General features: G+C 34.8%; 1 protein-coding gene across 2 annotated transcripts in view; it reads right to left on the bottom strand.

Annotated features, from left to right (window-relative positions):
- CLCN3 (chloride voltage-gated channel 3) overlaps window positions 1-15,569 on the bottom strand; it is a 120,247-nt gene that overhangs the window by 82,887 nt on the left and 21,791 nt on the right. For both annotated transcript variants that reach the window (XM_037831002.1, XM_037831005.1), the window contains exon 2: window positions 13,007-13,182. In XM_037831002.1, coding sequence (XP_037686930.1) covers window positions 13,007-13,166 — 160 coding nt within the window. In that variant the 5' untranslated portion in view covers window positions 13,167-13,182. The remainder of the gene's footprint in view (window positions 1-13,006; window positions 13,183-15,569) is intronic.

The raw sequence follows: 15,569 nt of genomic DNA, 5'->3' as shown, positions 1-15,569 counted from the left end.
TATATCTCAATAAAATGAAGATAGGAAAAAAAAAAAAAAAAGATATACCAAGAAGAAGTATTCCTCAAAGTCAGGCATTTTATGGGGACTTGGGAGAAAGGTTTTTTTGCTTTTGTTTTAATTTTTTGTTTTAATGCCTCTGGTAGGTACTTCCTTTAAAATTTGTCATTGCCGATATTACTATGGCCTTGTCATGTGGAATATAAATTTTGGACCTTGTATTAATCATTTATCTCTTAAGGCAGATGCAAAATTATTTTCCAAAAAAGACTCCTAAACCTGCCCACCTTTCTTTAAGAGGTCTTTTAGCAGCTTCTTTTCAGTTTTATATCTTTTTTAGGCTCTTTAATTTCTTAAGAAAACCTAGCTGCTGTTAAACCCATAGCTCTGTTATAACTCCAAAATATAATTCTAAAATCATTGCTATCCAATATATATCAAACCTCAGAAGAAAAATAATGTATATTGATGACTTCCTGAAACTGTCTATATAATACTCACATTCGAGATACTCTAAAGTTCATCTGTGGATCCACCAGACCATCACAAATAATGCCTGTACCATATAATAATAATGTTCTTGGGAACTGGGTCTTGTGATTAAATTGGCACTATTAATGGATGTTAAAAGGAAAGCCCTTTGGAAATCACTGTTGTTTATTCCAAGGATATTCCTGAAAAATCACTATTTTGTACATAAAATAGTAACCTCTTCGTAATGTTACTCAGAACTTTATTATCTTAATATCAGTAATAAGGGTCTACGGAACATCTGGTTGGGTTTTTCTCTTACAAACACTGTGAATTGTTTATCTAAATAGGTTTCCTCATTTCACTTGCTACAAAGCTTACAAATTTGTACTCTCCCCTTAGAAAGTATATTGGCAATGCTTTTTTAATTGGTCTCATTCCTCTCTCCATTTTATGTCTCTTATAGTTGCTTTCCCTTTGTTTCACCTTTCTCAAATATTTATGTTAACTGCTGAAATTTGTGTCTCTTTGTAAGCTGTTCTACATTTTTTCTTGGAATAAAGTAGAATATTAGTATATTTTTCACTGTAAAACAATTTGCATTATGGTTTTACCTAACAAGTTCTGAAACTGGTTAATATGAATCCACTTGTAAGTGACCAAGTCAGTTCTCACAATGCTGATGCCAAGCGTCTGTGTCCGCAAGCTGAAGGGCTGGACTGTGATGCTTGGCTTCACGCTGAGAAGAATCCTGGTAGGTGGCCAGCCAGTCTGGCATGGTGACTTTGCAAACACTTCCCGAGGACTTTTCATCTGAAATTTCTACTGTAGACTGTACTTGTGAGTTTCCAACCCAGAAGGGAGATGAGATGGGGAAAACAATTACAAACAAATCTAAAAAGGGATATTCAAATGAAAATGTTAGAATCTCTTTAAATGGCTCAGAAGGTAAGTTAAGTTTTAGCAGAGATGGAAGGGCCACAAAGACTTTGAACAAAATAACCCACCTCTGAGCCTCAAATATTATGTAGCTTTCCATGGCTTCAGAGTTCTCCTGAGGCTCAGGAAATGATACATGGGAAATGGAATACGATAATCTACGTATCATCTCTGTATTCCAATCCCAATGATCACATACTCCAAGATTCTAAAGAAAACAGAGCACCTTACATTAGCATTTTAGTATTTCCCAAAGTTTTTCAAAGGTTATCTATACACAGAAAATTGGGCAATTAGGAGTGAGCCCTCTCAATTCTATCACTCCGCTCACATTTTCTCTCTCCGTTTCTGATACTACCATTTAATCAAACTGGAAACCTAGGAATGATGCTTGATACTAGCAAGTCAACTATATGATTCACATTCCAGATATGGTAAAAAGGGATACAGGGACCTAACTTTTAAACTTAGTAACATAAATTAACTGTTAAAAATTTCCTAAACAGAAGATTCTGCAAACTGAAAATATGGGTATGTCTATATCACAGACCTCAGAAAGGACAAAAATGGTGAAATCAGTATTACCTACCAGATTTGAAAGACCCATATTGATTCAGTAACTGCAGGGAGAGTGAGATTCCAAAATCAGGAATCCCTCTGACATGACTGGGCTTGCTTTGGACTGGGAATGAAATGTCAATGATAATATTAACCTCAAATACTAATTTTGAAAAAAAGGAAAGATTTCTCATTGCCTTATTCTCTCTCAAAACTCACCCTTACATAAGACATAAATTGAGTTTATTTTATTAACTAAAAAGTGTTCAGCCTAATAAGGAAAGAAAGAGATGTGTGTTAAATAAAGGTGACATGGCATAGATATGGCGAAACTGGAGCTACCACATATTTCTGGTAGCAATATAAACTAGTATAAAAGTTTTAGAAAGCAATTTGGCAAAATAAGTCAATTGCCACTAAAAGTATCTTTGACCCCATTAAACCAGGAGTCGTATCTCTGAGATTCCATTACAAGGAAATAATAAATCTGATGTAAAAAACAAAAACAAAAACAAAAAACATATGCACAAAGATGTTCATTATCATATATTGTTAATAGCAGTCAAGATGTATGCAATCAAAAATGTTCAACAGTAAGAGCAGGATCAAGGATTATATAATTGACTCTAAAGTAACAAAATATAATTATAGGTAATGACTATGGAGGCTGATACAAAATGGAAAATGCTTACGACATGAAAGTAAGTGAAAAAAGATTGGAAAAAACCCATTATGTATGCAAAACAAGCATATGAAATTTATGGTAATGAAAATACACTCAAGTCAAACCATAGTTGTGTTGGGCAGTGAGGCCTTTTTATTGCTTTTCTTAACTTTTAAAATTTCCAGTTATATAGTTTCTTGCTTTTATTTTTAAAATTGTATCTTTTAAGTTTTAACTATTTAACCTAAGTAGCATTATGCCTATCTGATAGATGAATCAAGAAAACGAATTTTCGAATGTTTGGAAAAAAAATTTTTGCTAAACAGGTGGCTGACAACGGTTTTCACCCACTCAATCTCAGTAACCTCTCTTACTTGAAATGAGCAAGACAGTACCATCTAAGAATAATACTAAAGTTGTATTGATGAACTGTCATATGCTTCATCTTCAATGAGGCAAGAACCATGTGTTTCTCTTTAATGAATGCAACTCCAGCCACAAAGTCTTGGCTCTCTCTTCCTACTACTTACAATGAAAACTTGTGCATTGTTCAAAGAATTTCACTAAAGAATTATTGACTTATATGAATAAAATTAGACATACTTAATATAAACACATATCAAGCCTAATGTGTTGTTTTTCACTACCTTGTATTTTTAATTGATACTGCTAATTAGTCATAGTTATTAGAGATAACTTCTATTATTTTATCACAGTATGTTCTGGATTATTTAGTTTCATACTGAACAAAAAAGACTGATTCCATTTTGGGGATTAATGGGCCCATGTATTTTTTTTTTAATTCAGTTTTACTGAGATATATTCACATACCCTACAATCACCCACAACATACAATCAATTGTTCACAGTACCATCATATAGTTGTGCATTCATCGCCACAATCAATTTTTGAACATTTTCATTACTCCAAAAATATAAATAAAAAAATAGATAAATAAAAAACAGAATAAAAATACAAGAACCCCCACAACATCTCATCCCCCCTATTATTCATTTACTTTTTTTGTTAGGCCTCACTGCCTAACACAACTACTGTTTGACTTGAATGTATTTTCATTACCATAAATTTCATATGCTTGTTTTACATACATAACGGGTTTTTTTAAATCTTTTTTTGCTTACTTTCACGTCATAAGCATTTTCCACTTTGTATCAGCCTCCATAGTCATTACCTATAATTATATTTTGTTACTTAAGAGATAATTATATAATCCTTGATCCTGCTCTTACTGTTGAACATTTTTGGTTGCATACATCTTGACTACTATTAACAATATATCATAATGAACATCTTTGTGCATATGTTTTTTTCTACTCATCTGTCCATACACTGAGCCCCAAGATTTTCACAACTGCACAGTCACATCATGTAAGCTATAGAGTTATACAATTGTCTTCAAACATCAAGGCTACTGGGTTGCAATTCAACAGTTTCAGGTTATTTCCTTCTAGCTATTCCAATACACTAAAAACTAAAAAGGGGTATCTATATAACACATAAAAATAACCTCAAGAATGACCTATCAACTCTATTTGAAATCTCTTAGCCACTGAAATTTTATTTTGTTTCATTTCTTTTCCCCTCTGTGGTCAAGAAGACTTTCTGAATCCTACAATGCAAGGTCCAGGTTCATCCCTAGGAGGTCATGTCCAGCATTGCTAGGGAGATTTACATCTCTGGGAGTCACATCCCACGTAGGGGGGAGGGTAGTGAGTTTACCTGCTGAGTTGGCTTAGAGAGAGATGGGCCCATATTTTTAAATCACTTTCAAAACAAGAGCTAAACAACAAACAAATGATTCAACTATCCACTGGAAACAATGGAGTCCAAAACGGTTCACCTCTACAACCTAAATCCTAATCCAGATGTCATATCTGAGTTTTAGAGCTATATCCTTTTCATTAATACTATTGAAAATGTTACTGACATCTCACTTGAATTCTGTGGTAAAAGGAAATTGCTTAGTATAGGTTGAGAAACAAAGTACAATATATTCAAAGCAGGGAGGAACACAGAAGATAGGAACAGCTATCATGTACTGAGTCCTCAATATGAGCCAGTTACCGTGCTTAGGATTCTATATTAATTATTTATGTGTTAAGGTCTCTACTTGCACTTAAATCTCACAACAACCATTTAAAAAATACAACTACTCTTTAAAGAGGAGAAAACCAAGACCTAAGAGGCTAAATGACTTGCCAAAGATCATAGAGCTAGTAACTAACAGAATCAGGATGTAATTCAGGTTCCCTACTTCATAGCCACTAAATACTACAAATTTCCTTCCACTACATATTCCAAAAACACTACAGGCACCTCCTATTGATTAGTTCTTATTTTTTGGTAGGCTAAAAAGACACTGAATCATGAAAAAAAGTGGAAAGTTGTTAAATAACAATATATCTGTAGAAAGGATTATTTGCAATTATTAAAAACCATTTTGGAAGACCATTTATTGGCATGAGTAAATGTCCAAATACAATGTTAAGTGAAGAAAGGAGAGTACCAAACTATGAGCCTGGCAGAAAGTACACAAAAATATTTACTGAAAGTTGTTGAATAGTATAACCCTAATTTTTTAAATGTATGCCACACAACAAATATGAGTACATGCATGCAAAGTAGGAGGAATGAAGGGAAACACAACACAATATTAACAGTTGACACCTCTGGGTAGTACCTGAACAGGCAAGTTTTAATTTTCTCTTTTTGTATTTTTGGAATTTTCTATATTATGTCATTATTACTATCATAATTAGAAAAACGCAATTTTAAAAAATCCTACTGGCGATAGCTCCAGTTTCAATTCAGGTTTGAAATCCTTGAATTAGTAAACTGCACTGAACAATCCAGGAAATGGTAGGACTACATCTATTAACAGCCTATTAGTATAATACCCTTCCTCCTTGCTATCACCTTGATTTCATTAACTGAAATGTTGATAAACTATATCGATACAAAGCACCTACACTCTGGGCCACCCATCATTGATTAACATCAGCACAGTTGAGTAGTTGCAACAGAGACCATATGGCCTACAAACCTATCTGGCCCTTTAAGAAATCCATTACATAATCCTTACTATGGTGGATTAAATGTGGTCCACCACTTCTCCCAGGGAAAGATCATATCCATTTTCCTTTCCCTTTATTCTGCACTGGCACCATGACTATTTTTTCATTGCTGTTTTTTTTTTCTTTCTGATTTCATATAACTAAGCTTTTATTGTCAAGTAGTGATCACTTTTAACTCTGCAGTCTCCATCCCAGCTCCATTTTTATTAACTTTTTATTTTAAAATAAGTTCAAACTTATTTTAAAACTTACACACCAGTTAAAAAAAAATTATTTTTTTAAACTTATTTTTTTAAAATTTATTTTAAACTTATTTTTTTAAAACTTATTTTTTTAAAACTTACACACCAGTTAAAAAAAACTTACACACCAGTTAAAAAAAAAATTACACACCAGTTAAAAAAACTTACACCAGTTAAAAAAAACTTACACACCAGTTAAAAAAAACTTACACACCAGTTAAACTTACACACCAGTTAAAAAAAAACTTACACACCAGTTAAAAAAAACTTATTTTAAAACTTACACACCAGTTAAAAAAAAAATACAAACCCACAGAGATCTCCAACATATCCCCTAACCTACCCCCCAGATTCCCAGATCTACCAATTTTAAAATTTGCCACATTTCCTACATTATTCTAACTACCCATTTACCTCTCTAACTATCTGTCTATTTTTCAACATATTTTCTGAATTCTTAAGTGTAGGTTGTACACAGCATGCTCCTTGAGCACTTAATATTGCTATGTACATTTCCTAAGAACAGAATATTCACTTGTTCCCCACAGTTGCAATTTTCAAATTCAAGAAATTTAACATTGATATAAAGCTAACAGTCTATATTCCAGTTTTTTCATATGCCCCAATAATGTCCTTTTGAGCCTTCTCACTTCTGGTGTTCAGTGTTAGAGCCCCACCCACAATTATGTATTGCCTTTAATTGTCATTGCCTCATTAGTTTCTCCTTTTTTTTTTTTTTCTTTTTATTTGGAGAACATACATACAGCATAAACTTTTCCATTTCAACCACTCCCAAGCATACCATTCAGTGAGATTAATCACATTCACCATGCTTTGGTAACCACCACGCTCCACCACCAAAATTTTCTCATCTCCCCAAATAAAAACCCTACACCCATTTTGAATCAATACTCCATTGGCCCTGATCCCCACCCCAGGCAACCTATATTCCAATTTCTGTCTCAATGAGCTTGCATATTCTCTGACATTTTCTTTGTAGTTACTATGGGGCTTAAGTTTAACAACTTAAATTTAACTTCATTAGTGTATACAAAGTATGTTCCTCTAACCCTTCAATCCCTCACCTTTATGTAGATCTTGTCACAAATTATGTTTTAACATTATAAATCAGAAACCACTAATTTCTCATTACATTTCATGCATTTGTCTCTTAGATCCTGTAGGAAATAAAAACTGGAGTAACAAACCAAAAGTACAATAGTACTGGCATTTATATTTACACCCATTGTTACCTTTACCAGAAATCTTTATTTTTATGTTTGTGTTTGATCTATTACTATTATCATTTCCTTTCATCCTACAGAACTCTCTTTACATCTCTTATAGGGCTGGTCGAGTGGTGAAGAAGTCCTTCATGCCTTTAATTACCATTGTCTCTTTAGTTGTCCTTCCTTCTTTCTTTCCTTCCTTCCTTGCTTTCTTCTTTCCTTCCTCTCTCCCTCCCTCCCTTTCTTTTTTTAATGCATTTTTTTGTTACAAACTTTAACATGTATACGTGACAGTGATAACTCTGAAAGTACATTTTAACAAGTAGTTCAAGAGCAAAGAATATCATGGGTCACAGTTCCACAACTTCAGCTATTTCTATTACTATAAAATATAACATGCACACAGAAAGGTGTTAACTTTCACAGTTATACAGGTAATTTCAAAGACTGTTATGGGTTACAGTTCCACCATTTCCGTTCTTTCCTTATTATGTAATTACAGGGTATATACAGAAAGGTAAAGACTTTGAAAGCACAATTCAGTGAATAACTAAAGAGTAAATTTCAAAGGATACTACAGGTTACAGATCCACCATGTCATTTACCTCCCTCCAGCTATTCCAACATCCCAGTATCTAAATATATATATATATATATATATATATATATATATATATATATATAAAGTTTCAGTATTCATAAACCTTTGTTAAATTTTATCTTGTTTGTTACCACCCCTTCCTCTCAATCTCTTTCTCTATCTTCACGGGTGTCTAGACAGTGAGCCCGCTAACTTGTTCATATTGAAAAGGGGTGTCAACAGTATGGGGAAGGGGACTGCATCTAATTGTTGTTCTTAAAGAGGCTGTTGCCTCTGGGCTTTAGGACTTGTCTGGCATAGGAACGCTCTGGTGGATTTAAGTTTCTGAGAGATAAAACTTAGCGAGTGAATATTTTATAGAATCTCAGGTAGGGACTAGGTATTTGGGGACTACTTTTGGTAAGGGCATACATACTGTGGCCATATGGGATGTCTAGGTGGAGACTGCATAAGAGAAACCTCTAGGACAGCCTCTAGATTCTATTTGGGATCTCTCAGCCACTGTGACCTCAGCTTGTCACTGTTCCTTTTTTTCCCCCTTTTGGCCAAGTAGGCATTTTCAGTCCCTCACTGCCAGGGCCCAGCTCATTCCTGGGCCTCATTCCCACATCGCCAGGGAGACTCATTCCCTGGGAATCGTGTCCCCCATCAGGGGGAGGTTAATGAATTTATCTGCCGAGTTGTCTCCCTCATTTTTGAAAGACAGCTTTTCCAGATATAAAATTCTTGCTTGGCATTTTTTTGCTTTTAGCACTTCATATATGTTGTCCCATTGCCTTCTTGCCTCCATGGTTTCCAATGAGAAATGGGCAGTTAATCTTACTGAGGCTCCCCTTTTATGTGACACATTGCTTCTCTCTTGCTTCTTCTCTCTCAGAATATCTCTTTATCTTTGGCATTCAACAGTTTGATTATAATATGTCATGGTGTAGGTCTATTTGGGTTTACAATGTTTTGAATTCATGGGTGTGTATATTTATGTCTTTTGTTAATTCTGGGAAGTTTCAGTCATTATTTCTTTAAGTAGTCTCTCTTCTCCTTCCAGGACTCCCATAATGCATATATTGGTGTCTATGATGGTGTCCCACAGGTTCTTCAGGCTCTGTTCACTTTTCTTACTTCCTTCTTCTTTCTGCTCCTCAGAATGAATCATTTCAATTGTCTTTATCTTTCAATTCATTGATTTCTTCTTCTGCCAGCTACAATTTGCTATTGAACCTCCTAGGGAATTTTAATTTCTGTTACTGTCATCCTCAGCTCTTCCTTTTCATAATTACCACCCCTCTATTGATATTCTGCTTGTGTTCAGCAATCATTTACCTGATTTCCTTTAGTTCTTTGCAATGCACTATATGTCCTACAGCCAGCAATCCCTTGCCCCAGGCAGTACAACTTGACTGCTCTCCCAAAGCATTCTGTAGGGGAGCTCTCTACTACATGCAGTGCAAGTTCCAGGATGGAGAGCCCCTCAGGCTGCCACCAGACAGACTGGGCCAGACATACCTGCTCCCAGCACTCCATGAGAGTCATTCTGCTCCCTCTGGAACTGCAACAAGGGATCCACAATGGGAGTGCAGGCCAACTCTGTACCAAGCAGATGACGGGATGGTGGAGGGGCCAACCCAGGTACCACAAAACCCTAACACTTTTGAGAAGCCTATTTCTTCATTCAGTGCTCACCCTGTTACTGCAGCCCTTTAACTGTTTCCTGGAGTTCTAAGAAAGATGTTTCTGCCAATTCTTACTGGTTGTTAAAATCTTCTGAGGTATTGAAGCCCTGAAGTATGTCGCTCTGCCTTCTAGATCAGAACAGGGGCCTGTGACTTTTTTTGACCAAAATAATGCAGCAGAAGTGATGCTAGGTAATTCTGAGGCTGGACCTTAAAGACATCTACAGCTTTTACTTTCATATGCTTGGAACACACCCTCTTAGTAACCAGCTGTTATGTAAGAAGTCTGACTACCCTAAGATCACCATGTAGTAAGAAAGCTAAAGCAGCCAGATGGAGTGTTCCAAATGGATGAGACCCAGCCACGGGAGTGAGATTATTTTGGACCTTCCACATGTCATAGCACCCCAGAAGACAGACACCATATGAAGCTGAACAACTGCCCAGTCAACTCACAGAACTACGAAAAATAATGGATTATCACCGTTTTAAGTAACAAAGTTTTAAAGTAGTTTAGCAGCAATAAATAACCAGTCTGAAGACACGGGAGTTGTGCAAAAGATGATGCCATTATCTTCCTATAGAATGTCAGTACCCACTCTTCACTCCACTACTCCATTCTACCCTATCATAAGCTGCAAGCATCCCTTTACAATCTCACTTAGGAAACTGCCTTTCCCCTTCTACTGCCTTTCAATTTCTTGCCTCACATAAAAGTCCAAAAAGCTATTTAAACACAGAAAAAATGGGGATGTTGTTAAATTTCACTTGATTTTTCAAGTTATAACTATATGCATTTATCTGATGTTTACCTGTGCAATTAAAAACAAATTATTAATGATGAAGACAGTATATGATAACAATAATAGCAAAATTCTGTTTTAAAATTAAGCTTTGGGGGTTTCCATTCCCAGCTTGTATCAAATCAATCACCCCAACAAAAACAACAATAAAAGCTGAATACAAAAAATAAATAAATCAGAAAGCATCCAAGGCAGCCAGAATTTAAGCTGCCAAGATCCAGAAATGAAGCAAAACATGGAGAGTTAAGCCCAACAGTCTCCACCACTTCTGCCCTTAAGCAATTTCTTGATTGATAAGCAGAGTGACTGAGAGTCCAATAGAAAGGGAAGGTTGAGAGCTTTTGGTTTATGGGGTCAAGAGACAAAAATCAGAACCACCAAGGCAATGTGGACTTGAGAAGGCCAATATCCTGGAGAAAAAAAGACAGCAGTTCAGCCCATGCTGCATCTCCCCTCAAGGTATCTACAGTTTGTAAACTACATGGACAAGAGGCTGAGAAGCCAAGTAAAAAAAGCAGTGGTTAAGGGACCAAATACTAAGCAGAGCTATCAACAGTCTCAAGATTCCAGGGAGATAAAAACCGAATCTCATTCTCACCAGAGAGGAGTAGTCTTGGCAAACACCCTAGACTTTCTAGTGATATCCTCAAGGACTATGACCTAAAAATAAGGGTAAACTGAAAAAGACACATGCTCAGAAAGTCTGAAACCCACCTGCAAATCACCTCAATCCTTGATGGGATCAAGGTAATTTGCTCCTAGATCATCTGCCCGCCAGAAAAAAGTAAATCCACTCTGGTAGAGAAATCATCATCCAGAGCCCAGAGCTTCTATAATTTTTTATATACAATGTCCAACATGACATTGTCCCAAAGTTCAGCTGACTGAATTTATTGCCAGCAGATGGTCATTAAAAGAAATAATGGAAGTTCTGCAGGCAGGAGGATAACATGAAAATGCAGTATAGAATGAAAAGTCATGGAAAGAGAAAAGATGTGGCTAAATCTAAATAAATACTGACTGTAAAAAACAACAATAATAATGTCTTATGCAGTTTAAAAGAGAAGTAGACTTAAAATACAGGACGATAATGACATAAAAAGCAGGAAAGTATAAAAAGCGGTAAAGTATGCTACGGTCCTTAAATTTTCCATGAAGTGGTAAAAACACTAATTAACAGTCTGACTAATAAGTCAAGGAAACATGTTATAAATTCTAGAACAACCACTGAACAAAAAATAAGATAATGTAAAGCTAATAAGCTATTGAGGAGATTAGAAAGAAGGGAAAGAAACAGATGAGACAAATAGAAAAACAATAAGAAGATCGTAGATTTGAACCCAAGTTTATCAGTAATTATGATAAACGTAAATGAAATACTGGGTCAATAAAAGGCAAAGACAAAACTCATATATATGCTGGGTTTAGCATAAGGATAGACAATTATTACAATGTAATACAGTAGGAAGTCCAGAAACAAATGATCCACAGAAATACAGTCACTCTACATGTGATAAGGATAAGATGACAGAGCATTGGTGAAAGGATGGTTTTTTTCAACGAGCAGTGCTGGGTCAATTAGTTATCCATGTGGGAACAAAATGAATCTGGTCCCTTAACTCACACCATATACTAAAATCAATTGCAGATAGACTAAATCTAAATGTGAAAGACAAAAACAGTAAAACTTCTAGAAGAAAATGTAGGAGAATACCTTCATGACCTTGAGATATGGTAAGATTTCTTAAATGGAACAAAAAAACAAGAAAAATAAAGAAAAAGATTAACTGGATTTCATTAGAATTGATGACTTATCTTCATCAAAAGATTCCATTAAGAGTGAAAAAGCATACTACAGAGTAAGAGAAGACATTTGCAATACATGTATTGGACAAAGGACTCATAATCAGAACGCATAAAGAACTCTTAAAAAGTAGGCAAAATGCTGTACAGGCACTTCAAAAGAGGCAATCTAAGAAGCCAATAAACATAGAAAAAGGCATTTAAACTTAAAAACTGTTTAGTACATGTAAATTATTAACCATAATGAGAGACCATCATATACGGACTAGAATGGTCAAAATTTTAAACACTGAGACTATCACATATTGGTAAAGATGTGGAGTAACTAGAACTCTCACACACCACTGGCAGTGATGCACATGCCACAACCACTCTAGAAGTGCCTTTTGCAGTATCTGGTAAAGCAGAGATACACAATCCAGTCCAAGGTATATGTTCACAGAATCTACACATATGTGCCCCGAAATATACATACATGAAAATTAATTGTATTATTATTAATAGCCAAAATCTGGAAAAATATCTAAATGTCCATCAACAGTAGAATGGATAAATTATGGTATATTTACACAGTGAAATATTACACACTTATGAAAATAAATTACTGCCATCTGCAACAACACAGATGTATGATTCCATTTATATAAAGTTCAAATACCTGAAAAACCTTTAGAATTGGAAGACGGCGCAAGTGAGGATTCTGGGGGTACTGGTAACGTTTTATTTCTTGATCTAAAGGGTAGTTACATGAGTGTGTTCATTTTGTAGAAATTCATCAGTTTCAACACATAGGATTTAATGATTTATATACTCCTTTGTATTACATTTAAACTAAAAAGATTATCTGAAAATTCAACCTCAATAAAACATACATATTTATTAGTAGGTATTCATGACTACAAATATTAAGAATTAGACTCCCAAACTTACCAACTGCTGTGTCACCATCTAATAAATTGTCATCTTCAGAAGTCTGAAAGTCCATAATAACACCTGCTCCATCTAAAAGTTCCTCATCACTACTTGCACTTGTTATACTGTTGTAGCTGTTTCTATAGTAGCCTCTATGGAACAGCTGCTCAGATTCCATTTAGCTGTCTGATTATCTGAAGAAAGGGAAAAAAAATGGATTTAACATTTTCCCAACATATAGTAAAAATTATACAGTTTAACATCACAAAATGAAACTTAAATGATCTCTGTATTTTAAAAAATACTAATAGCTAACTATTATGTTAAGTATTGGGGGTGATTTAATAATTCTTTTCCAAGCAGCTGTATGAAGAATTTCTTCATGTAGTAGTATAAAACAACCTCCAAGATCAACAGTTAAGTTAAAAACATAAAGTACAGAGAAGTGTTAATGTTCACTACAATTTCCGTGACTGGATTTTTTTGTTTTTTGTTTTTCTCAAAAAGAAAAATGGAAAAAGAGGAAGACATATAGTACATAACTGCTTGCATATGTATAGACTATCTCTGGAAGGCTTTTCAACCAAGTGGTAATGGGTGCCTGCAGGGAAGGCAAGAGGGTGGCTGAAGTACCAGGGCTAAAAGGAAACTTCCTTGTATAACCATTTGCCCCTTTTGACTATTTTACTAGGTGCAAGTAGTACTTAATACTGTTTTATTAAAAAGTTTTTAATATTAATTTCATTCTCCTTTCATCATTTTAAAGTTTAAATCTTCAAGGCCCATGGGCAAACATCAGCCATAGAAAATATCATATAGATAACAATTTTCATTTTTTTCAACAAGAGTAAAACCAAGAATGTTTTCATTGTTCTTACAGACTATATTCTAAAAACAATATTACTCCTAAACAGTTTTTTTAAAAAATGTCTACCTCCTTGTTCAATATCAAAATGAGAGTCCAACAATAACTATGGTGACAGTAAAAAGTCAGTAAAAAAGGTTTGTGGGATTTGAAAGATACAAAGTCATAAAAGCAGTCAAAACAGTGGTAAAACTTTAAAAACAAGACTTATTAGCTACGTCATAATAAGTACATGCAGAAAATAAAGAATGGAATTAAGCTTGTACTAATTCTAACACTGTATCTACTAAAGACTTGGAATTTTTTATGACAATCTCTTGCTCTCAGTATATTTTCATTTTGCACATGGAAAAAAATAACCTCAGAGATACAATAATTTAAAATTATTTGTAAAGCTTTTACAGTTCTTTTTAGAAAAACAAAATATTACTGATAATAACTATCTTAACAGAATTATTATATAAATTTCCTAACTTAAAGACACTTTGGAGAAGACGAAGTTTTGAGAGCTCCTTGAGAGTATCTCCATATTCTCAGTAGCTGCATTAAATGTTAAATTGTTTATTCAATAAATGAGGTCAAAAAGAGAAATCCTCTCTATGACATTAATCTGGTCTTGGGGGAATAACAAGAAACTAGCAAATAAATTAGAAAGAAAAACTTAAATATTTACTGCTTTGCAATTTTTATTGTTTTATAGTTAACTTAGATATCCAAAGTCATTCTATTATAATATACTGAGATTTCCTAAAATGTATTAATTAAAGCAAGAGTTTTACATTTAAGTATATCTCATGTTAAAATAGAAAGGTATGAAAATAAGTGTTCATGCTAAAAGCTTTGTAGTATCACAGAAGCAACCAAATTAAATATCATTGCTTTGGAATAAATAGCCAAAAGGTTTTTTTAAAAAATATCATTAAGTTTGAGAATCATTTTAATTTTGAAGCATCAAAGCACACGTGCCAAGATTTTCCAAAGAACACAGGCATTCTGTTCTTCACTTCTTTACGTGATGATGTCACACATGAAAACACACATCAATGATCATTAGCTAAAAGCTACACAGCACTGAGAAATCTCTAAAATAAAGCTTTCAGTGTACTGAGACTTCAATCAGCAAGTTTGAACACATTTTCTCCACTTTATCCCTAAAAGTTTCTCAAAAACCATTAAATGATCATTAGAAACCTACCTCTTTCAAACTGTTAAAAAGATTAATTTCACTAATGTGTTCGTTTGAATGTATTATGTCCCCCAAAATGCCACTATCTTTGATGTAATATTGTGTGGGCAGACATATCAGTGCTGATTAGATGGTAATTGAGTGTTTCCATGGAGATGCGCCCCACCCAACTGTGGGTGATGACTTTGGTTGGATAATTTCCATGGAGGTGTTGCCCTGCCCATTCAGGGTGGGTCTGAATTAAATTACTGGAGCACTATATAAGCTCAGACAGAAGGAGCCAGCTTGCTACAGCCAAGAGGGACACTGAAGAACGCAGAGAGCTGAGAGAGGAGCTGAAGCTTACGGAGACATTTTGGAGACAGCCGTTGAAAGCAGACTTTTGCTCCAGAGAAGCTAAGCGAGGACAAACACCCCAAGAGCAACTGAGAGTGACATTTTGGAGCGAAGCTGAAGCCTAGAGAGGAACATCCTGGGAGAAAGCCAGTTTGAAACCAGAACTTGGAGAAGACGTCAGGCACGTGCCTTCC

Source organism: Choloepus didactylus, chromosome 3, assembly GCF_015220235.1.
Source record: "Choloepus didactylus isolate mChoDid1 chromosome 3, mChoDid1.pri, whole genome shotgun sequence".
Lineage (NCBI taxonomy): Eukaryota > Metazoa > Chordata > Mammalia > Pilosa > Megalonychidae > Choloepus > Choloepus didactylus.
This window is presented reverse-complemented; position numbering and strand designations above follow the sequence as displayed.